We start from the raw sequence: 26,250 nt of genomic DNA on the forward strand, positions 1-26,250 counted from the left end.
AAAGAAACGCATACAGCACAGAAAAGACATGACACTGTTGTTTAAGAAAAAAGGACAATATTAATGAATATTAAAGAGGTATTTTATAAAGATTTACTCACCCCCATGTCATCCAAGATGTTTATGTATTTCTTCCTTCAGTCGAAAAGAAATTAAGGTTTTTGATTAAAACATTACAGGAATTTTCTCCATATAGTTAGTTTCAATGGACTCCAAACGGTTGAAAGTCAAAATTACAATTTCAGTGCAGCTTCAAAGGGCTATAAACAATACCAGACGATGAATAAGGGTCTTATCTAGCAAAACGATCGGTCATTTAAAAAAAAATAAAAAGTGTATATGCTTTATAAACACAAATGCTCACCTACGCCATCTTTATGTAGAGAAACAATTCTTTTTTTCAGATCCTCAGAGAGTTATTTGCCATGTGGTGCCATGCTGAACTTCCAGTGACCAGTATGAGAGAGTGAGAGCTATAACACCAAATTTAACACACCTGCTCCCCATTCACACCTGAGACCTTGTAACACTAACGAGTCACATGACACCGGGGAGCGAAAATGGCTTATTGGGCCCAATTTGGGCATTTTCACTTAGGGGTGTACTCACTTTTGTGGCCAGCGGTTTAAACATTAATGGCTGTGTTGTTATTTTGAGGGGACAGCAAATTTACACTGTTATACAAGCTGTACACTCACTACTTTACATTGTAGCAAAGCGTCATTTCTTCAGTGTTGTCACATGAAAATATATAATAAAATATTAGCAAAAAATGTGAGGGGTGTACTCACTTCTGTGAGATACCGTGTGTATATATATATATATATTATATATATATGTGTGTGCCTTGTTGCATTATATACTAAGAATATGCCATATTTCTTGGTTCTTGGTGAATCACAGTTTTTACTACTCTGTGTCATTATTTATCTGGAAATGGAAATAGAAAGGAATGCAGGGTTTTAGTTTCTTTTTATAAGCTTATGTTTCGTTTCATGCTTTTCATTGTCACCCACCCAACCATTACACAAACACTAATAACTTCAGGTTTAACCAGTTAATGACAATAGGGGGCAGTCCTTTTTTATTGCTATAAAATCGCATGTGCTTCCTTTAACTGTTGCCTACATTTTGATTCTTAACAGAAAGGTAAGACTATTTATGATTTTTTTGTTGAGTGTTGCTGAAAGTGTATTTAACATAGCATGTATTCTATATTTAATCAATAGTGCAAAGAATATCACTAATTGTATTTGAAATGTAACCAAACATGTAATTTTACATATTACTGCATGACTGTATAATGATCAGAGCACACATTAGTGTTTTGCCACAAGGGTGGATGCCAAAACACAGGTGCTAGTAGCTATTGTTTTCATTAGGTTTGTTTTACTTTGTAAAGGGAATAATTGCTTCCTTACTTTCATTTTCAGAGAAAATGTATTAATTGTGATTATCAAAACATCACCTCAAAAATGAAACAAACCACCATATGAAGGTTTTGCTACCTGGGATTGTTTGCATGTTTGTTGGATTTTTGAAGGGTTAATTAATTATAATCAATGATTACAGTTAATTAATGAAACTTTTTTTTTTGTTTGTTTTTTTTTGTACTACCTCACATTTAGTTTGGCACCTATTAAGATCATTGAGGTGTACAAAGGTGTGTATGGAGTTAATTTATGACATTGTTTCCTTGTTTCCTTAACAATGAAGTCACTAACACCAAGCACACCCTAGCAACCGTTAATGGTGTGGCAAGCCAAACTGACTTTATTCATTCTTAGGATATGAAGTTTTAATATCAACAATTCAGTTTTCACTAGTTAAAATTATTATTGTTGCAAGATATAAGGAATTACATTTTTACTAGTAACATTGGTAATTCTTGATATCAGGAATTTCATTTCCACTCGTAGACATGAATTCTTGATATCAATAAATAAATCTCGACCAGTAGAAAATATTATTTTTGTATTTTTCTCTATATTTGAAGCCGTGTTTTCACTTGTTAAATATCACAATGATCTGCCATTCAAATTTAATTACAGACATCAAAAATGAGTTTCTTAAAAGTGAAAAGTCGAGATAAACAGCAGCCAATAATTACTTAAATATAAGAATATTCAGTTGATTTATTGAATAAATGAAATCAAGAATTCATATTTCAGCCAGGGAAAATGTAATTCTTGATATCAAGTACTTGCTTACTACTCTGATGACAAAATTCATGCAAAGCCCATAGTACGCTGACCCTCACCCTGTACGTGTAAAATAGGCTTTACTAGCAACAATCACATTAGCTATCAGAAATTTAATTATGGATATTAAGAATAGACATTTGCACTAGCAACCATGTAATTATTGGTGTCAAAAATGATGATTTTTACTAGTAAAAATTAAATTTCTGATATGTGAAATTGGAATTTCAACTAGTAAATGAATTATTGATATCTCTAATTGCATTTGAACGGTGAATCGTTGTGATATTTAACTAGTGAAAATTACAGATATCAAGAATTATGACTTTTTACTATAGTTTAAATCCAATTTTTGATGTCAAGAATTTGATAATCTGCCTCATCAACATGTTTAGGTTAACATTAGCACACAAGAAAATGTTAATGACAAACTACAGAAAAATAACCCAGACAGCAACATAGTTTTGGCCCAGATCCAGCCACATCTGGCCCATGTGAAATCCATGCGGGCCAGATGTGGGCCAACACTGCAATCAGAATTTTGGGGCTAATTTTCTGGGCTGTTTTAGGTGACTACAACACAGTTGTGTATAACTAATTTTACACATAACTGAAATTAAGGTAGTGGAATAGATCAAGTAATGTTGAGTGTAACAGAATTTTTCTTTTCTTCTCACCTCCAGGTATTTTAATAGAAAATAAGCTTATATTACAGCTATAGAACATTTACAACTTTAACATATACGATCCAAAGGGACAAACAGTGGATAACAGAGACTCTTCCTCCAAAATTTTGAAGAGATATTTGGTTTTCCGTGATCATTGTTTTAGCATATTAAGCCCCATTAAGCAGTTTTAAGTGGTTTGGCATGTCTGATGTATTTTATATCTGATATAATTTAAGTCCTCTGAGGTCCTACAATAGCTTTATGTGAGATAAGATAATTTTAAAATATAATTTGTTATTAACTGAAAATCTAGCTCCTCCACTGTAACCACGAGCAGTCATAAAACAAACACACTGGGTCTGTTTAAACTATACATGCTTGTGAAGCAGAAGAGAACAAAATATGGGGTGAGGTGGCACACCCTTTTCAAACGGTACACTGTTGTACCTAAAGGGTCCATATCGGTACCTTAAAGGTACATATTAGTACCTAAAGAGTATGTATTAATACCTAAAAGGTATTTGAAATACATTTATTTCATGCTAACAATACTACCAATGCATTTACAAAGTTGTGTATTTAAAGGTGCACTGTGTAATATTTAGGATGATCTATAGACAGAAATGCAATACAATATACATAACTACATTTTCAGAGAAGTATAAAGACCTTACTTAATGAACCGTTATGTTTTTAATACCTCAGATTGAGCAATTTATATCTACATACACCGCGGGTCCCCTTACATGGAAGTCGCCACCATGTTTCTACAGTAGCCCTAAACGGACAAACTGCTCTACAGAGCGTTTATCGTCAATCGTGTTTCGTTTTTTTGTTCTTGCGAAAAAACACTGACACAAGGATGATGTCACGGTGCACACACGAGGGAGGAACCAGGAACACGCAGACGAGGATATAACTTCAAATAACAGACTTGAATCATGACAGCAAGGCAAGGCAAGGCAAGGCAAGGCAAGGCAAGGCAAGGCAAGGCAAGGCAAGGCAAGGCAAGGCAAGGCAAGGCAAGGCAAGGCAAGGCAAGGCAAACATCAACAGGAACACCGGGGAGTAACGAGTAGACCAGACGAAATCTAACTGAACAGACAGGACTAATATACAAGGGATAATCATAGATAACGAGACGAACATGGCTGGACAAGAATTAACTAATGATGACACTTAACAAGGACAGGAAACAAACCAAATATGGACACAAGGGGCAGGAACACATGACACACGACAGAACCCTGACAGATGAACAAGTAACCATAATATTCGCAATGACATCAATTTATTGAATAATTAAGTAAATTTAATTCCTTAATTTACCTTTATAAAGAAACTTCATTGCTCTGCAGTTTCAGACGACCGCATTAGCCCTGTATGGGCCACCGTAGCTTCTCTAAAGGGTGAGCGGGGAACTGAGCCATTGGTTGCAATTCACAACCTCAACAGCTAGATGCCACTAAAATCTACACACTGCACCTTTAACAAAAAATATAACTTTGCTTTAATAAAAAATGCAACTTTTGGTATACTAAACTGGTATACTTCAAGTCTGCTAAATTGGAAAAACTAATTCTGTGCTTAATGCATTTTAATTGTGTAGAAGTAGTGCTGAGGTCCAATTGAAGATATACTGAATGATTGTGTTAAAGTGGAACTATTGCAGGTACACTTTGGGTGCACTTTAAATATCTTGCATTTAAAGAATGAAATTATACATATATCACAGAATCCTTATTAATTGCTTTGTGAATAGTTCTATGAGATATAGTGAGTCTTTTCTATTTTGAAAGATATAAAACTATTTCTTCTTCTTCTTTTTTTTTCCAAATACAAAATTAGGAAAAGTCCATGTGTGTGGGAAAAATCTGTCAAGGTTTCATCTATAACTGTCATTCAAATGGAGTATTACGCAGTCCCAAACAAAGATGGTGCTCAGATTCCACTCCAGACTGGAGTAAGAGATAAACTCTCAAGTCTTGATGTTGTTTGGGGAAATATGTTTGAAGGTGAAGATCCTAAGCTCGTCTTGGAGAAGGAAGCAGAGTTCTACAGAGGAGCCCCACCACAATGGCTGAACTTCTACTGGGCTGAGAAAAACCATACACCTTTTGTTAAAAGGGACATTTACACAAAAATAACAGAGCTTCTACAAAAGAAAAGAGAAATAAACTATAGCATTTCCAGCATTAATCTCTTCCATCAACCAGGCAGTGGAGGTACCACACTGGCAATGCAAGTTCTTTGGGACTTGAGGAAAAAGCTCAGATGTGCACAAGTTATTGATTCAATATCAGATTCAAAAGCAATTGCGCAACAAGTAATGCATCTGTTTAATGCGGGGGATTCACAAAACCAGAACACAGTCCTACTATTTGTGGACAACAAAGAGAAAGAAGAAAATGACGACATGCATTTGAACTCCCTGCAAGAAAATTTGATTCAAAATATAAAACAAAGCAACATCTGCTCAAACACTCCTGTGGTCATCATTTTGAATTGCCTTCGAAAAAAGAACAAAACAGGAAAGGAGAAACTAATGTTGTGTACAAGTCTTTCAAAAGAAGAGCAGGACAATTTTAATGCCAAGCATACAGAGGTTGTTCAGAGACATGACAGATACAAGGAATTTCACGGCTTTAACATAATGCAGAGGAATTTCAGCCAAACTTACATTACAGAGGCCTGCGAATATCTCAAACCTTTAAAGACTAAAAAGAGACCTCGCAACGCTCAAATACTGTCTTTTTTGGCTTTGATTAACTCATATGCCCCAGGCTCATACCTTACTGAGACTTTGTGCCTAGAGTTCTTGTACAAGAAAAATCACATTTCTGGCTGTCCCACTTTGGAAAAACAAATGGGGGCCTTTGCTGGTCTTCTGGTCATATATTCAACATGTGCTGGAGGGGCCAAATCTAAGAACAGATGCATTCGAATGGCACATCCAATGATCGCTGACGAATGTCTATCGTTACTAACTGATGCTGGTGTAGCCTTGAGTGATACAACTATAAAACTCCTCTCACACTTGTGCCCTCAAACAGTCCAACCTTACTTGCTAAAAATAATGAACAAACTTCTAAAAAAGCGAGAAATGGTTCTGCCAAAAGGTGAGAAAGTAGAAAAACTTCTTCACTTCTCCAAACTTATCCAAGATATTAAGGAGAAAGAAAACAAATCAATGTGTGTGGGACTGTTCAGACATGCAGCTAAGAAGTTTCCACAGGATCCATTTATTCCACAAGCTCTTGCACGTTTTTACTACATTGAACTAAGTGAGTTTAAAAGAGCTGCATCCTGGGCAAAAACTGCTATCCGGAGGGGACCAAATAATTCTTTTATCAGAGACACACTTGGACAAGTCTACAAAAACCAACTGATGAAACAAAATCTTTCAAAACCTTCTAGAAACATTGTAGAGATTGGAAAGCAAGCATTCACAGCTTTTGAAGAAGAGGCAGAGACTGCAGAAAAGGAAGTAGAACCAGGGATGCAAGAGGACAGAGTGACTAACATCTCTACTGTTTTTAACTACAGAGGGATTTTTGGCTACATACAGACAGCAAAAACTATTTTGTACAAGCTGAACTACATTAACCCAGAATGGTCCAAAGTGCTCAGACAGGAAACAAAGTCTCACGATTTAATCCACTCTGAAAAGTGTGGAAAACACCAATCTCTCCTCACGAGTTTAAGGCAAAGAATTGAGGAGAAATGCAATTTTTTTGAGACCTTTCTAACATACTCAAAGGAAAAGACTGATAAAATGGAACCACAGTACATTTCGACAGACACCGCGGAGTGTTATAAAAAATATATAAAAGAAGAGGAACAATTCTTCAGGTCTTTTGCAGGTCTGCTTTCCACTTTAAGCCATATCACAAGTGTTTCTGACCTGGAGCAAATCACAGAACAATGGAGAGAGATTCATATGAATTCCCAAACTGAGAGTGATGCTCAAAACTACATTCTTGCCAGCATCATCTTGAGTCAGAAGTCTGCAAACTCTGAAATACTCAGAACAGTGCCAGAGCTCCAGGACATATTACAGAAACTTTGGGAGAGACAGAACAAAAACAGAAGCCCAGAGTTTTACCTTTTGGTCCTTTTGCTGTTTTGGCCTGATAGTGCAAAGAAAACAGGCAACACACTAGACCTTAAAGTGTGTGTCCAATACATGCGTGAGTCATATGAGAGAACCTATCAGAAATACCTTCGCTTTCGCTACCTTGTTCCTCTCTTCTTCCTTGGGAACGGTGGAGGTTTGCAGAGACTGGTTCACCTGACCGAGTTCACCAGTCTCCTCGCTGAAAAGCCCGAGACTGCTGCAATTGAAGGTCTTCAGCGTATTGAAGGGGAGATCAGAAACCATAAGGTGTTTGCTTTGAGAGGTAGAGACCAAATTGAAGTTTCACCTCACAATCCGGCCAGTGTGTACAACACAGACCTGGTCTCCTTCTACCTTGGCTTTACCATCAGAGGACCTGTTGCCTACAACATCAGATATGTTAAGAAATGTACGTTATTATATTCATAGAACCTTTTTTAGTATTAATTCTTGAAAGTTGTGTTTAGCACACACAGCATCAGTTTGTGTCTAAAGTAAAATATTTGATTCTCTTTTTCTTGCAGCTGCTCAGTTTGTGGACAAACACAAGAAGAATATCATGCAGCGTGTCGAGAGGGTGGATTTTATCATAGATGACCTTCGCCCACTGATTGGCACTGAGCAATACTCTACCATCATAGCCGCTTCAACAAACAATGAAAAAATGGAAAAACTATACTCTGTTCTTTCAGCAGGATATGAAATAAAGGACCATTTTTACCAGAGCCTTTTAAAGAATGAGCGAGACCTTATTCACCATTTGATTAACTTTGGAAAGAAGAGTTCCAGTTAGTTGTACAATGTGTTGTAATGATGTATTAGCGATATCTGATAAACTTCAAACAGTGCTGCACTCTGCTCAACAAATATTCATCATTAATTCTAAATAATTCTGTTTTGGATTTTTGCTCTGCCAGACTTAACTATCAGTGTATTTTTTGCTTGGCATGGACTGATAATACTTTGAAAGTTTAGCAGTCAAAGTTATAAGCACAGGTTCCATTTATGGGCCATGGGTTAATGGCATTTTTTATATTATTTTATAATGCTCTTTTGTAATAATTTCTTGAGTACTTTATTTTCTATATTCTATGTAGCAGCAGTTCATTTTTTTAAACAATTCTCAGGAATTGTATACATTGATCAGTTAATACTTTTCATATAGTCATTTGTCGTAGTAAGACTGCATCTATTCCAATAAAAGCAACGTTCCATAAACTCAGTTCTCAAGGTTTTATTTTGAACAAGTTTTTTAAAAGTAAAAACATAACATGAGCAAACGTTGGAAATCTCTCAAGATCATTACAGTGTAATGTAAAGATGAACAAAGTTATGAGAACGTACTGTTGGGGAATACGGTTTGCTTCCTCAAACCAGTCATATAATTTGTGACCCTGGATCAGTTTTTTTAAATTGATATTTATATAAAAAATAAGCTTTCCACTGATGTATGGTGTGTTATGATAGGACAATATTTGAAAAATGAAGTTCTTAGCAAAGCATATTGCTAATCAGAAATTAAGTTTTGATATATTTATGGTAGGAAATTTACACAATATCTTCATGAAACACGATCTTTACTTAATATCCTATTGATTTTTGGCATAAAAGAAAAATTGCTAATTTGGACCCATACAATGTATTTTTAGCTATTGCTACAAATATACCCATGCGACTGGTTTTGTGGTCCAGCGTCACAAGTTTTTGTTCTGTCAGCATGACAGCTTCTTCTCTCAGAGATTATAAGAAAAAAAAAAAAATGCTGGTTCTAGGTAATTATCCTCATTCTTTAGGAGTGCATACTATACTTGATATACAGATCTCCTAAAGAGTAAGTGAAATTAAAGAACGAGAAATATAATAATAACTACTAAGAATAAAGAATATGTATACATACAGTGCTGCTTGAAAGTTTGTGAACCCTTTAGAATTTTCTGTATTTCTGCAATAATATGACACAGAACATAATCAGATTTCAACAGATTACACAAATTGTAATGCTTTACTGGGTGGTTGTTCTGCGCGCTTAATTAACAAACTCCAGCTGGTCCAAAATGCAGCAGCTAGAGTTCTTACTAGAACCAGGGAGTATGACCACATTAGCCCGGTTCTGTCAACACTGCACTGGCTCCCTCTTAAACATCGTATAGATTTTGTTAATTACTTATAAAGCCAAAACTCTGGCCATTTGATAATACTTAGAATATCAAAATCAACTGCTGGCGGCAGATTATTTTCCTATTTAGCGCCAAAACTCTGGAACAATCTACTGTTCGGGAGGCAGACACACTCTGTCAGTTTAAATCTAGATCAAAGACCCGTCTCTTTAACCTTGCTTACACATAATACGCGAATATGCTTCTAATATTCAAATCCGTTAAAGGATTGTTAGGCTGCATTAATTAGGTCACCCTGAATGGGAACACTTCCCATAACACCCGATGTACTTGTTACATCTTTTGAAGAATGGCATCTATGCTAATATTAGTCTGTTTCTTTCTTATTCCGAGATCACTAAACATGGTATGGGTAAGGTTATATGAATTGAAATATATGAAAGTGATTCTATCGTAAGCATGCATAAAGCAGTATCCAATACAAAAGACAATAGTAACAATACACAATGACCTGAAGGATATTTCTATGAATTATTATTCTCTGAAAGGTTTTTATATGAATTAATTAGAGAAGGGTCCATTTTTATGGGCATTATGTTTTTCCTATGGGTAAAAGATAGTGAGAGGGAGAACTCTCAACATGCCATTAGGTCGTAAAGTTTATCTGCTCTGGCTGAGGTGTCCTGGTTACCATGGTAACAGAGGACTGTGGTCGTTCACAGACATCCTGGTTGGCACCCAGTATGTTTATTGGGTGAGGGGGTCTGTGGTTATTTGTTAATCTAATGAATAATTGGTTTGTTAATTCTAATGAACAATTGTGTGTCTGATTGGTCCAAATGCTACACTGGGATCATTTTATTTATTTATTTTTGCCACATTGACATTACCTGTATTTTTGCGATTTTAAGTTTCTGACGAGGAAGAAAGTCAGCTTGTTAAAAATCACTTTTTTTTTTTTTAAGAAGTCTATGTCCATTGATGTGATATTGCTGAAGCTGTGATCTGATTAGCGATCTCCGGGCTGGTGGGTGTGGCTACTGCTATTTTGATACAAGTCAGATCTACAAGAGGTTAAACAGAGAAAAACTATACATTTACATTTAAATACAATTATTAATAAAATCAACAAGAGGTTTAATGTGTGGGTGCAATTAAAATGCTTTTTGGTTTTATTTGGAAAAATAAAATAAGACATATAATGGCATCAAAAAGGTAATGTGGTCTAAAAGTACTGTTTAGTGATCATGAAACTAAGCTTTGGTTACCAGTACTTTCCCCTCAGCTAAACTGTAAACATTTTAATTGTTTGTTTGTTTATTTTTTCTCTCGATACAGTGTAAGTTGGGGCCATCTTATTTGAAAATGGTTCACTTGTTTGTTTTCTTCTGCTTGTGGCATCTGGTTGGTAAATTAATTGTATTTGTAACCTGTTGCTGCAATCTAATATAGAGTTCTTAATGGTAGCATAAAATGCTAAAGACCAAAGTATATGGTGGCTGTTCAGTTAGGCCTGCTGGTCAAACAAATGAAATAAATATTTCCCCAACACAGTTCAAATGCTTTTTTCTTGCTCCCATATTAGTCCTTTTATAAAGATGTATCCGTCGAAGTGGCAAAAAATGATGAAAAATCTACTACTTTCGAATTCTGGTTCATTCAAAGTAATCCAAATTGTACAGTGTGTTGTATTATCTGTATCCATGAATCAATGACACATTAGTCTCTCTCATTAGATAAAGCTTGTGTCCCTCCTTCAATGTGCTGTGGTATATATATATATTTTTTTACCTGCTTATCAAGTGTGAGATGTACAAAATGGATTATAATATATACATTAGTAAGCACTACTACTACTATAAAATGGATATTACAAGCTGTATACATACTGGAACATCATTTAAAGTGTTTTTTTTTTTTTTTTTTTTGCCAAATGTAAAGGCCCTTTCACATCAAAAGCTAAATTAATCAGCCTCAGGCTGAAGGAAATGTAAATTCACGTCTGAACAGTAGAGGGTGCAGCTACAAACAAACCTTTCAGCTGAGGTGCCATTCTGAATTTTTATTCATTTTGAGGAATACTGAATCTGTTTTTGTGCAAGTGAAATGAATAAATGCATGTTGACATTTAGTCTAGCAAACTCTAAAATAATGACAGTCAACTGAACAGATCAATTGAATCTCACTTGTTTTAATGGAATGTATGAACATACAGAAGTTCATTTTTGTTGTAAAATAGTCATTCATAGGCTCAACTTCTTCATAGGCTGGTGCAAAGTATATATATGTGTATATATATATATATATATAATCTGAAGATATCAAAAAACACTATTATTGCATCTTATCTTACAAGATTGAATGGGTGATTTTGACATAGGCCATTACAGTACTTCACCTCTGGCATGTTTCTATGTTACATTTATGTCACAAAAATCAGCACCATGATGACACTTCTAAAACATGTTTTAAAACATGTCTATCTTGCACCGATCTCTGAAGTTGAGAGTTCAGACAAATCTTCTGATATAAACTGTTGGCAGATATCATTATTTCTGAATGGGATCAGATTTGATACCAATCAGATTTTGAAACCTGAAAAAAAAATCTGATTACATTCAAAAAATTCAGAAAATTTGTCAGTATGACACACTACACACCAGCACAAAATAATTACATAATATAAAACAACACTGGGCAAATGCAGCGCATCGAAAAATGATTCATATAAATAAAACAGAAAGAGACATGAGATGGAGAAAACACTTATAACAAATAGAAAATGTGTAGGATAACCAGCATCTCATAAAAATCATAAATGCTGATTACAATGCATTACATTCAATATTACAACTTGACTAGCAGTACCTTAGCATAACAACATAACAATAATAATAATAAAAAAAATACTACAGTGTGGAAATTGTGCTTCAGCATGATGAATTAATTTCCTCCAGGTAAACATAAATAGCTCTTCTGTTCATGCAATGCCTTAAACTCATTTGCATATTTGTGCATATTCTCTACATAGAATGCTCATTTTTCACAGCATGACACTGTCTGAAAATGCCCATCTGTAAGGCATTCAAGTAAACAGGCAAGATAATATAATCAGATCAGTGCATTAATAGGTCTTATAGTGTTCCCTGTTGGTGACTGGCTCACTTTAGCAGCTGATATAAAGCATTCTATACTAAAGGTTTAGCACTTATTGTTCTGTTAATGTGCTGGTTTGTTCCTTGTTTTATTACTGATATACAGTTTATTTGTGTTTCTTTGAAGCAGTGTTTACGCAATTGGGGCTCATGTTTTATGTTAAAATTTATATGACATATTATGGCGTCTGTGGATAGTTTTATACACGGCTTCTTGTTCTTCAAATAACATTTTATAATTGCACTATTGGAGGAGAGAGGCAGTTTGTGCTATGTCAAGGCAGTTTTCTTCCAAGTGAGGTAAACAGTGATAGGCAGGATCTTGGAATGTGTACCAATAAAGTTGTCAGACATACAGCTAAAATAGTTAATGAGTTTGTGTACTGATGGGAGGGAAGACGATGGGTTTGTAATGTATAAATTATCTGCATATAAGATTAATTTATGGTGGTATGAATCTGACTGAATTCAAGAAATACTATGTGGACGTCCTAATTAATGCTGCTAGTTGTTCGAATAAAGACTGCAATAGAGAAGACAATAGGCATCCTTGCCGAGCACCTCTTTTGAAAGATAATGGCTTTGAGATGATTCTTGTGGTTACAGGGGATTAAGAGATTATTTTGATCATGTTGGTGAAATGTGTATTAAATCCAAAATGATTAAGTAGGGAGAAGAGAAATGAAATGCTTTTTCTACATCTAACGATGCTATTGTTTTCAAGCATGGTATTTTCTGAAGGATGTCTCCTTTTAATAAATCCAGTTCGGTCATTGTGTATTAAGGTTGTGATTACAGCTTCTAGTCTGGCAGACAGTGTTTCACTTCACTGTAATGATATCGGTCAGACGTTGGCACACTGTGTTGGAATGTTTTACAAAGAGTGTAGAAGAGTTGTATTAATCAAAATACAAATTAATCATATGTAATCAATGTGAAAATTGACATTTATGTATCAAGTTATGCTACTATTATAAAATTGTATCTGCCTGCATGTGTAGAGGCCTGCAGAAGAATGGAATGTGCAGACGTATGGTTTAAGGTAAAGCTGCACATCGTGTTTTGACACAATAGGGATTCTTCCTTTAACGTAACATAAATTGGGGCCTATTGTCTGCTCTAGGAAACAGTTGGAGACTGTAATATAACACTGTAACAATAATGATATAGGAAATGTATTGAACACGCCTTAGGGGGAAAACCTGTATTTAAGAGGGCACGAACACAGATTCGGGAGATTCACTGCAGGGTCTCTCGGTTTTATTGTCTCTGATAATAAAATCTAAATTCTGTCATCAAAACCGCAAGACTCTGAGAATGATTCCTCATAGCACTGGCAGAAGCCACCACAAGAGCAGCCTTGCAAATACTATAATAAAATCACATAAAGCTAACACTATTCAGTTTTGAAATGTTGTGTGCTGAAATATTTTTAGTGTTATAGGAAAATTCATGTATTTACCATTAACGGAATAGAACTTGGACACTTAGTGGCACTGAGGAGTTATTTTCGCTTTTAAAACACAGCCTACAAAACACAACAGTTTGAAGAGTATAACCAGCGTTACCGACCGCATGTAATAATGTAACAACTTGTCAACTCGCATTGTCATATGTATTATGAAACGAAAGCTGCTTGCAGTGTATATTTGGCACTATGTAGACAGCTTCCTAGATTCTAATCATGAGGGGAAGGTTTACTGCATCGCAGCTGGCCTATATTTGAGTGTCAAATTAAGACATGTAATTAACACGTAAACACAGAGAGAGCGGTTCAAGTTCAGAAATGTGCGAGAACCTGATTCATGCAGCTTAATTCATGTGTGTGTGTGTGAGAGAGAGAGAAATGCGGAAGCACTGATATATAAATATATAACTTCCAATTTGTAAATACAAAGCTTATAGCAAATCATGGTAAAGCTTATGGTAATGAAGATATTGATACTTGGCCTCCTGACTGAGCATAGCAGTTAAGTAGAAAATGAAGTGTCTTTGGCAGGCTCTTTGGTTCTGTTCTTGATTTAGAGCTCATAGTTCTCCTGGAAGAAAAAAAATATAAAACAAATTAACAGGATTAATGATTTAGTTACACTAACACAAAAACATGAGAGACCAGAGAATGCAACTTCGTATGTAGTGAAAATATTTTTGATGTTTCACCTGATTATTTTGCAGCATACAGATGCCTGTTTGAAAAAAACAAAACAAGCTCAATTAAACATCCATTACTTTGTTTCATTAGATTATGCATATGCATATTTCCACATATTAACAATTCTCTTCACACTTCATTTAATATTTGTGTCTTGTTAAACCAGCTTTAATTCGCACCTTTCCTTTTTGCAAGAACACCAGCAACTGCACAGACAACGAGCAGCAGAACACCACATATTCCTCCTACAGCTGCTGGAGACAAACCTGAATCTGGAACAGCTTTAGAAAAAAAAAGAAAAAAAAAAGACAGTCATTATTACTAGAGTATAGGGTTTAAGTCAAGATGACCTCAGTCGAAACCAAGTCAAAACCAAGACAAGTGTGGTGAGAATGAGTCAAGACCAAGACCAGCACTACTCAAATTTAGCTTCTTTTTTTATTAAACATTTATATAAAATTAAGAAGTTTGCAATTGTGCTCAAATTTGTGAAAACTATTTTCTTGCTCTTGTGACAGAGATTAATTATATATGTAATACATATATATATATATATATATATATATATATATATAAATCTTGTGAAAATACTTTAAATCATATCTTTAAAATTGTGTGCATTTGTATTAATTTTAGTAAATCATATTGCAAATTTATTGACTGCATTTGAAGCAGGAAGTTTTACATCCAATCACAAATGTGGTCGATACACAGACAAAACTGAGAACAAATTGTGCAGGTCATAGATAGATAGATATTACTTATATTACATTACAACATAATATGCCAGTCGCATTCCCACTGTCACTTCCAGGGCTTAATAGTCTCTCGTCAGGGCTTCCTCAGGGCCAAAGGCTAGAGATTTTCCACCCACTTAATTCCATGGTCCTGTCACGAACTGTCAGTTTAGTTTTCATTCCATTAGATTACTATGGCAATTCATTTGATTATCACACCTGTAAGTTTAGTTTGTTATCTGCATATACTTAAAGGGGACCTATTATGCAAAAATCACTTTTATAAGGTGTTTGAACACAGTTGTGTGGCTGCAGTGTGTGAAAACATCCAGCATATAATGGTAAAAATCCGCACACTCATTTATTTATAATCTAAAAAATATATAAACAGCCTCTCAGAATGAGCAGTTTTAGATTCTCCCTCTGTTCACGTCACCGAGGAGAAAAATCCCGCCCGTTTGTGACGCTGCCCTATAAGCATAGACACAGCCCTGAGTGAAAAGCTGTGGTCCGCCTCCGCCATTAACGTTACTGATTACTGTAGCTGCTGGAGATATACAATGTCAGAGCCAAAGAGGCCACTGAGGACACTGTGGTTAAGTTTCATTGTCTAAGGAAATATCTGGGAAAAAAATTGGTAAAGTCCCCAATACGTGTAGGAATCAATACCAACACTTCGTGCGCGAACATCAGCTCCAGACAAAGAAAGTATGACATGTTTGTTTTCTGAAATGCCCTTCTGAAAGAGCTTCTTGGCACTCTGTTGTAAGGCTAATGATGCTAAAGCTAAGTGCTAAAGTGGCGCTCTAGCGACAGACGCTAGAGGCTGTGGCCTTTAGCCTCCTTGTTAGAGCGCCTGCGGTTCGAATCCCGCTCTCGGAGCGGGTGGAGTAGGACCGCGACATAAGGACCAAATGTCCGCTTCTATGAAATGGTGGGGTTGTGTGATGTTTGCTTCTAGAAGGCAGGTTTTTAGAATAGCGCTGCCAGGTCAGTGGAAATGCAGCTTGATTTTGGCCTCCAGCTCAGGGTCCGAGGCTACCTGGCTCATTGTTATACCTGGCTCACACGAAAAGCCGCTATTGGGTCAAAGCGATCTTGGATTGATATAAAACACTGAAATGTATTTTAAAATGCACTGAAATGCAGACTTATGCTCACCAGTGACAGAAACGCTGAAACTCTTAAAACTGGTGACGCCGATGCTGTGACGACGACTACGGATGCTGCTGCTGTTGATCTGTAGATGATAATCTCCAGAGTCTGTAGTTCTGGTGTTCATGATGGTCAGAGATCCAGTCTGGTGATCCAGCTTCAGTCTGTCTCTGAATCTCTCTTTGCACTGATCGTCTGTACAGATCTTACTCTGATCTCCAGTGATTTCAGCGATGATAGTGTCATTAAAAAACCACGCCATTGAATCATTTGGGTTTTTTGTTGAACCAGCATCTAAAGTGACAGATTCTCCCTCCACTACAGACTTGGTGTTCTTTTTATCTTGTTGAGCAGCAGAAACACCTGAAACACAAACCAACAGCTGCTGGAGGATCACTGCTGATGAAAAAAAACCTACATAACCTGAGAGAACTTTAAACATGAATGCAATTGAACAAGCCCTTTCTTGACTTTGAATCGACAAACAACATTTATCCAAGTTTTATACTTCCAAAACACATTTTACATACTGATTTTACATTAAAGACTCAAATAAGAGAAGCTGGTCAGATATTATATGATGGGAGACTGTCATTGTTTCAGAGCAAAACTAACTTTAGAGCAAAACTAACTGTTAAAACTAACAACTCGATCAATCCACAAATAAATCTACAAATTCCAAATTAAAAATAAATGAGTTTTAAAGAAATTATCTATATAATTTAAGTGAATATACAGGCAAGTGGAAAAAACAAATACATGATGTACTTAAAACATGTATAATCTCCCTATTAACATTTATTATATGACTCACCATGAACAGCAAGTCTGGAGATCTTTGAACTGCTGCTTTTGCTGCTGATTGTCACTAGTTTATAATCTCCAGAATCTGTGTTTGTGATGTCTCTGATGGTCAGAGATCCAGTCTGATGATCCAGTTTTAGTCTTCCTCTGAATCTCTCAGTGCCTTTATTACACTGAACATCTGTACAGGTTTTACTGAGATAATCACTAATTTGGGCAATGCGAGTGTCATTAAAATACCATACAACCTCTTCTTGTTGGTTTGTTTTAACATCAGTGTGTAGAGTGACTGAATCACCCTCCATCACTGACACGTCATCTGTACCAACACCAGATGCACCTGAAGAAGAAATGAACAGACAATCATAAGCCAAACAAAAACACACAACAGAAAAAATTCAGTGGAAATATTTTTCTACATAATAAAGACTGTGAGTACAGAAATATTTCTGGATTCATAAAGTAACACATCCATTTAACACATACTGATTCATATTTTATATCGTCTTTTTTTACATAAATTTCATGCTGAATTGTATTCATGCAACCAACTATTTTCCTGTCTTCATAATGAATACTCCACCTATTACGCATACATGTTCAGTAAGTAAAACCAATGAGATGTTCCTTTGCAGGCCGCTCTCAAGTGCTATTGGCATGTTATAGCTGAAATACGACAACAATGACCTATACTATATAGAGTCACACCTTCAGGGAATATTCAATCATAATTTAAACGCTTAAATTATACAAAATCGGACCATTTAGAAAAGATTAGCATTGTTTTAATAACATCAGCCTTAAACAAAGTATAGACTTAAATAAATATAGACTGTAAGCATTGAAATAAATGCTTATTCATTTATTTATGATTCTGATTCTTCTCTTTAATAAAACCAAGTGTAAATTATATTATAATTTTGATAAAACATACAAATAAGGCAGAAACCTATATATAGGCCCATAGGCAGAATTGTACCCTTTGGTGCATGACGTCCACTGTAGTGAACAGATATGTTTTCTGTCACAGAAAAAAATGTACTTGAAAAATATTGTTAAAATCTGGACGAATCTATTTCTGACATCCTATTTAACTGGAAAATATTTTTGTACCGGTCTGGTTTTCTGAGAATAAATGTATTTAACACTTATTCCCAAGGTACATGGTGCATCCCCTTTTCCGGTGGTCATTTTAAATATATTATGCAATATCTCAAAACAACAACAAAAAAATTGATAAAAATACAACAATTAAATGGAATCGTAGACAACACTTTGGGGGTTCGCCAGTTGATGATTTGGACATGATGCTACATCTTAAATGGTTCAAAATGGCTTCCAAATATCTGTCCATTGTAGTGACCACGATGCATCAGAGGGTTAAAATGTAGTCTAAACATTTTAATTATGATAAGTTTGTAGAATAGCTAAAACGTTTCATAAAACGCATCAAATGAAAAATACTTGAGCTGTTGAAAAAAACTTGACCTCTGGCAACAAAACTATTTATAAATTGTTGTTCAAGATGAACAATTATATTCTAAGCTTCTGATGATGCATATTAAATATTTTTTTTGGAAGTTCTGTAAGAAACTATAGTCTGCCCTGACCCAGTGTATCAGACGCAGATGCTTGTAGACTTCTTATGATCTGCATTCCTCGCTCATTAACTAGTACTCTCTCACAGGAAATGAGAGAAAAGAGCAAACAAAGGTGCTGGGAGAGAAGCTCTGCTTAGAGTTGTTGTGACTGATTTGGATAAAATGAGAAAGATAACTGAGGTGACAATGGAATCTGAAAAGCATCATTGGGCATTTGCATCTAGGTTGTGGGAAATGTTTAGCTGTTACAGTGGTGTTCCAAATGCAACTAAACAAAATCTCATGTATAAGTCTGCATTAATTGCACAGAGAAATCCACAAGTGCGGGAAGCCATTACTCTGCATGTAGATGTAAATACACCACACGAGCAAATCATTTCTAAAATGACACAATATTTTAATGCAAATAAAAGCTGCAGAATCCAGACATCCAGTTGCTGCCTTTGGCAGGAAAGTGTTCAAGATTAACTATGGTTTTCATCAGAGACCAAGGGCATTTTAAGGACATTTGGACCAAGGACAAGAGCAAATTCAGAAGGTGTTACTTTCTGTTATGCATGTGAAAATGCTGGTCACATTGCTAGACATTGTCAAGACAATGAGAGATATCATCAAAGCTTTGTCTGTCATGCATGTGGAAAGGATGGTCACATAGCAAGGCATTGTTTGGAGAAAGGCAGGAAAGATCAGGAAGTTGTTTGTTTTGCATGTGGAAGGATGGGGTGACAGTCACTTTTCACACAAAAGAAAGATGGGCTATCGTGATTTGCTTAGGAAGACAAGCATTTCAGTTCAATGTACCTTTAACTCACGTTCACGATGGTGACATTAACGTAATTGTCATAAGATAAACTTGATGACAGCGTTTTTGTCTTGACGCGGATATGACGTCAAGACAGACATTATATTCAGCCCTAAGAAACATTGTAGAGAATAAAAATATCAGTAACAAAATCACAGGTAATTTGTTTTGCTAAGAAACATAAGAAAATTGTATTTAAGTTAAATGACCAAGAACCTGAACAAGTTAGGGTTATTAGGTTTTGTGGGGTTCTTTTAGATGAAAAGCTGACATGGAAACAGCAAACTGATCAAATTAAATTAAAATGTAAGAAAATTAACAATGTCTTGCGTTGCTTGCCTGGACTAGATTGGGGAGAGACTAGGTCTTCGTTGAGAAAGATATACTGGGCTCTTATGAGGTCAACATTTGATTATGGGTGTATAGCTTATATGTTAGCATCAGAAACAAACTTAAAGAAATTAGACAGAGCAAGCTCAAGCACTCAGAATATGTAGTGGAGCATTTAAATCATCTGCAGTAGCGGCTTTACAGGTAGAAATTGGGGAGATGCCACTAAGCATTAGAAGACTTAAACTTATACTTGCGTATTGGGTGAACATACAAGGGCACAATGAGTTACAACCTAAGGCAATAGTACAAGAGTGTTGGGAATATAATAAATCAAATTTTAGGAGTTTTGGATAGATAGGAGATGCAAAAGCAAGGAAGGCATGTTTACATACTATACAATATTGTCAAACAGTTCCATACTGAAATTCCCCCTTGGAAATGTATAATGCCATTAATTGATTTGCAATTACAGGAAGAAATAAAAAGGAAATCGAAGCTTATGTCTGGCTGGTGTATAGCTAAATTATATGGAGTTACATTTCACCAATAAAATAATTGTATTTACTGACGGTTCGAAGAACCCTGAAAATGACACTGCGTGGGTTACTGTTTCCCAGAACGCAACGCGCTACATGTGAACATGTGAGTAAACTGGAGGCGGGGAATAGTAATTATAAATGTTACACTTGTATATTTATGTATATACACATGTAAACTACAAACTATCACTGTGCATCTAAAAACAACATCATTAGTAGGACATACATTGTATTTTAATGTCTACGGCACTTTTCCGATCAAGTCAAATCACGTCACCTTTATCTCTATAGCGCTTTATACATTGTTTCAAAAATATTACATAATAATATTAATATTGCAGTAATATAATATAATATATAAATAACCAAAAACGCTTAAAAAGAAAATAGAAAAAATGCAAGTCACACTCAAGCAAAGGGCGAATGGAACACGATTTCAGATTTGCATTTGATAACGTTACTTAAATGACTGGGAAATACCCCGTTCACCACCTCCGTCTGCAGAAACCAATTTTTTTTTACAGTCTATGGTGATAACGTAGGTGTAAGTTATGCGTAACAAAAACGAAATAGCGCGTTAACATTTAACACTGTTAACATTTTCAATGCATCAACACAGCGTAATGCCACACATGCTGTCAAAAACAAAGATAAATTCATGGGTGTAGGCTTGATTGTAAATGATAGCAACTTCAGGCTAAGCTATAGGCGTTGTGACGCAGTTAAAAATAAAATTGTCTGCGAAACTGAAACTAGCAGGTTATTTGTAAGTCCGACACATCGTTGGCTAAACCAGAGATATAGCAAATAAATGTCTACAATGGTCAATCAAAACACACTGCGAGCAAAATACTATATATATATATATATATATATATATATTTTTTTTTTTTTTTTTTTTTTTCGAATATAAAGTAAGTATAGGTGGAAATGGGAGAGCATTTAACATTTAAATGTCTTACCATGGTAGGGCAAAATCAATAGGAAGATTAATAGATGCTTCATTTGCAAGCCTAAAATAATAATAATAATAATAATAATAATGCTCATTTGATCAAACAAATGCTCCTGAGATTCTCATGTAGTGATAGCTGCAGGCAGCGTGACGTCACAAGCCACGCCCATGTCCAAATACGTCACTTTCTTATTATTTTGAAACAAAAAGAAGCATCGATAAGAAGATAAGTCGAATTGTTTACAATCGCTAAAATGAAGTTTGCTGTGTTGGTAAGTAAAAAAAAAAAAAAAAAAAATTGGTCTTTACAAAGACTTAAAACGTTGACAACTTGAATGTGTGCGTCGTTTGTGTGCATGTATAAACAGTTTAGCTGCAGCATGCGTATGTGTTTTGAACTGTACACAGGCACGTTATTACCTAGATATCAGTATGCATGCATGCATGTTTGTGTGTGTGTGTGTGTGTGTGTGTGTGTGTGTGTGTGTGTATCCAGCAAGAAAGTGAAATGATGCGGTTCCTCAACCGAGATACTGTGCAAGGGTTCTGTGATCAGTGTCATTAAAATATCATGTGTGTGGGGAGAGGGATAGAGTGTGTATACGAGTAGGTAAGAGTGTTATGCAGCTATTATAAAAAGGGTTATTAAAATTAAAAATTGCACATTCAGTCAGAGTTCATTTTATGCCATAAAAAAATCAGTGCACTATATATTTATTAGTTTACAACATAAAATGAATGCTGACTGAATGTGCAATTTTCTTTTATAACACCGTCTATACACACACACACTTCATCTATCTCACACATACAGTATGTACTTACCTCCTCCCACACTCAATACTCACACAGGTACATATGATATTTTTAATGATATACACTGATCACAGAACCCTTGCACAGTAACTTGGTTGAGCAACCACATCATTTCACTATGAATTGCTGGATAACTCTGTGTTTGTGACAAATTATCTTGGTATCATTCTATATTAATGGAAAGATCACATAATGATTGTCAATGTTTGTTTGTCATGTTTTACAGCATTCTACACATTTTTGTTCCTAGCCTGATGCAGAACAGTTCTGCTGGGATGAGGGGTCCCTGCTGCAGTTTCAACATTAAAGAAAATTACGTATGGTGGGAGCATTTCTCTAGATATTGATTGATTGATTTTTGTGGTTTAAAACATTCTCGTATGTAGAATGATGAGGTAAATACTATTTAGTGGACAAATATGCCCCCCACGCATATTCTGTATTTTTAACAGAAGTGGAAGTTTGTAAGAGACATTGGCCCAGTGTTGTGCTGGATACAGAGTCACCGTGAGTTATTCAGTGGGGAGGTGAAAGGGCCTGCCTTACTCCAGATGGACAGTAAAAATCAACAAAATGCCATCAAAGACTACCTGGGGTCGAATTGGATGAAGCAAGAGATTTTGACTTTTTATTCATCTCTTAGGACCTGAAGTGGGACATTCACATTGACTCTATTGTCAGAAAGGCCCAGCAGAGGTTGTACTTTCTTCGCCAGCTGAGGAAGTTCAACCTGCCACAGGACTTACTGAAACAGTTCTACTCTGCCATCATTGAATCCATCCTCTGCACTTCAATAACTGTCTGGTTCAGCTCAGCTACCAAATCTGACCTCAGAAGACTACGGAGGGTAGTCCGGACTGCTGAGCAAATCATTGGTACAACCTTCCCCACTCTCCAAGAACTGTACTTATCCAGAGTGAGCAAAAGGGCTGGCAAAATCACTCTGGACCCCTCACATCCAGCACACTCCCTCTTTGAACTGTTGCTGTCTGGTCGACGCTACAGAGCTCTGAGCACCAGAACGACCAGACACAGGAACAGTTTCTTCCCTCAGGCCATCTACCTCATGAACAGTTAAATGTTCTCCCCACTGTGCAATAAAATGTGCAATACCAAACTATCCATACTTATATTTATTATACATATGTTTTTGATTTAATATCATACATCTATCCAAATTATCTTGCATAATTTGTATATAGCACATCTGTACAATACAATATATTGTCTATTGTGTATTGTTTTCACATTTTTAATCACTTGTTTATTTCATTGTCTGATTTCTGATTGTTTGAGTATCCGGAGGAGCTGGACACATTCATATCAAATTGTGTTGATGAACAAGGCTTGAAAGTCCATGCCGTGTTTCTGTGAAAAATCTAACAAGGCAAGGAATCTCTCTGTGTAGCTTATGTATGTGTACTGCATTTCAAGAACTGTTTATCTGATCATTCAGCTGTTCATTTATGATAGTTGGAACATATCTCTTATAGAACATATTTTTTTTTGTAAAATTTTAAATGTAATTATTTTTGTAAAATAATACATATATCAACCGTTGCAGGTTGTACCAGTGGGCCTTGTTTGAAATTGTTTAATTTGTATGTTCGTTCTATTTATTTATTTATTTGTGCTATTTACACAATGTTTAATTTTTTTCAGGTTTGAAGAAAGCTGAGAAAAAACACTTTCAGGTCAAAGTGTCTGAATAATTTTTGGTCCCTTTTTTTATTTTTATTGTTTTTGTTTTTTTATCAATTTTACTGGTAGTCCACTGTATGAATATTTTTTTGGGGGGGTAAAATATATCAGAGTTTACTTTATTTTGCTATCCTCACTTACATACATGAACAATAGTGTCCTGCACCCACTAATAAAAAAATATCAAAATATTATATCTGGTGTCTGAATAATTTTTGGTTTGACTGTATTAATTATTGTTAAAACTACAAAGTAATTAAGTCAAGAGCACTGATTCTTTCTTTAATTTTCTTGGATTAACATTAAGGACACCGACAGCAGCTAATAAATTAGGTGCGGTCACTTTAAGAGACAATGCATCCAATATAATGATGCACATCCAATTTCTTTCTCAACTGACTACTTTCACTTAAGACATAACCGTTTTTTTCGAGGATACTCTCCAAGAATTTAAAGAATTTGCCTCCGACTATTCAAACATGAATTTTGAGCAGTGCAGAGTAGTGCTTGTTGTTTGTTGTTTCTCCGATCACAAATGCAGACATGGTAATGTTTACGTAAAAAGACAGTATAAGTCATTATAATCAGTAATTATGTCCCCACTGACTGCAACAAATGCCTCGTTTATAATGGGTTTTATTGTTTTACTCCATCCAGTGTCATCGCTCCATGGACACAGCATCGCAATACCGTAAGAGGCGTAACATTTCTGTCTCACGCTTGAGGTATTCGGCCAATCACAATGAACTGATAGCTGGCCAATCAGAGCACGCCTTGCTTCTCAGAACGATGAGATTTGTAAAAATCGATGCGTTTCAGAAAGGCAGAATATAGAGGAGCAACGTCATATGACCCCTTTAAGGGAATTATAATTAGATAATGCGCCCATCTGTTTATCTGTGTACCCTCGCAGAGCTTATAATATACTAATCTGGTTCAATTATTAGGCAAGGCAGATGATCAGATCTTGGTCTGTCTGTAATCATCTGAAGCCAGACCAAGATTTGTATGCTGAAATTTGGTTTCACTTTCTTAAACATTTCAAGACAGGGGTAAGAGTTTGCAGTCACCTTGCTGCTCATGTTTGTAATTGAATTTACATGGATGCTTTATTATAAATGAGTTATGAGGGAAAAGAGTTTTATTGAGACTGGTCATCCTATCCTGGTCCTTAACAACAATACTAACTTTATTAAATGTAACTGATGCTCATATGCCACTGACATAAGAGGTTTGACGCTTTCAAACTAATTTGCTAATTGCTAGCTAATAGTCAAGCTCACAAAAGCACGGCATACACTTTGAAAGGGTGTTACTTGTAGATATATATTATATTAAATGTAATAAATAATTGTTTAAATTTACATTTAAAAAATGGTAACAGTATTGACATTGCAAAGTCTACACTGCAGTTGCCCCAGGTCAACTCTATAGAACAACTAGATATCTCGCTGTCTTTATTCCCTGAGGATGGCAGCCCTCTAGATCTTTATGGGAGCTTTTACATCCACCTTGTGAGGTCACATCCTGGTGATTTCCACTCTCTCCTAGCCTCTTTCGACCTTCAGCAGCTCAACACAGTTACTCATGAATCAGGTAAGCAGCTTGACCTCTTTACATGCAATTGTATCACAGATAACACCTTGCACATCCTTGCATAATTCCATTATCACTTTTAATCTACATCTACCTTCCGTCACACCACCAAACCCTCTACCAATTTCATTTAGATGAAACCTCAGATCTTTTTCTCCTTCTCTACTTTCTTCAGTGGTATCATCCTTTCTTCACCTCTGCAAATGATTCAGAATGCAGCAGCACGTCTTGTTTTCAAATGAGCCCAAGACAGCCCTTGTCACGCCGCTTCTCATCTCTCTGCACTGGCTTCTAGTTGTGACTCACATCAAGTTCAAGACATTGGTGCTTTCCTACAGAACAGCCACGGCTCCGCACCCTCTACCTCCGCTCTCTTTCTTACGCATCTAGACTTAGAATGATTAAATGTAAATTAATCTTATTTGACTTTTCATACATCAGTTTTGATCAATTGATTTACTACTTTATTTCATTCTAAAGCAGTTTTAGAGAGGAAGTCAAACTCTAAAGTTCATAGCAGCAGTGTTACGTGTTGAGCAGAGGAATGCTCACGACGAAGGGGAAACATCTAAATTCACATGTTTAATAATAGTCCAAGGAGAGGATACACGGCCATCTCAGAAGCAGGCTGCACCAACATGTAGACATATACAATAACCGACAAACTCAAAGGACAGGAACAAATATAGTGCAGATAACGAGGACTCGACAGGTGAACTCAATAACTAATTAAACAGAATTGGCAAAACTAGGTCATAGGATAAAACACAGACATGTAACAAGCCTTTCAACTACAAACAG

The 26,250-nt window shown here is 35.8% G+C and overlaps 2 protein-coding genes across 2 annotated transcripts in view; both read right to left on the reverse strand.

Moving 5' to 3' along the window:
• The window catches only part of LOC306875011 (uncharacterized protein), a 991,916-nt gene that overhangs the window by 60,418 nt on the left and 905,248 nt on the right, over positions 1-26,250 (reverse strand). The gene's annotated exons all lie outside the window — the stretch shown is intronic.
• On the reverse strand, positions 11,276-21,448 carry LOC306875051 (uncharacterized protein). The gene is made up of 6 exons (XM_079425428.1): positions 21,344-21,448; positions 17,117-17,446; positions 16,309-16,665; positions 14,590-14,691; positions 14,419-14,444; positions 11,276-14,297 (listed from the first exon to the last, which is right to left on the reverse strand). Exons 1-6 carry the CDS (start codon positions 21,429-21,431, stop codon positions 14,280-14,282), a joined length of 921 nt encoding a protein of 306 aa, XP_079281554.1. The 5' UTR covers positions 21,432-21,448; the 3' UTR covers positions 11,276-14,279.

Source organism: Barbus barbus (assembly GCF_936440315.1).
Source record: "Barbus barbus genome assembly, chromosome: 9".
Lineage (NCBI taxonomy): Eukaryota > Metazoa > Chordata > Actinopteri > Cypriniformes > Cyprinidae > Barbus > Barbus barbus.

Excerpts from the sequence above, each read along its gene's own strand:
- LOC306875051 (XM_079425428.1), bottom strand. The coding sequence starts at position 21,431 with ATGAGCATTATTATTATTATTATTATTATTATTTTAGGCTTGCAAATG. Across the intron at positions 14,692-16,308 it reads TTTCAGCGTTTCTGTCACTG|CTGTTCCAGATTCAGGTTTG; the intron begins GTGAGCATAAGT and ends TTTTTTCTAAAG. Across the intron at positions 14,445-14,589 it reads TGTTCTTGCAAAAAGGAAAG|GCATCTGTATGCTGCAAAAT; the intron begins GTGCGAATTAAA and ends TTTTTCAAACAG.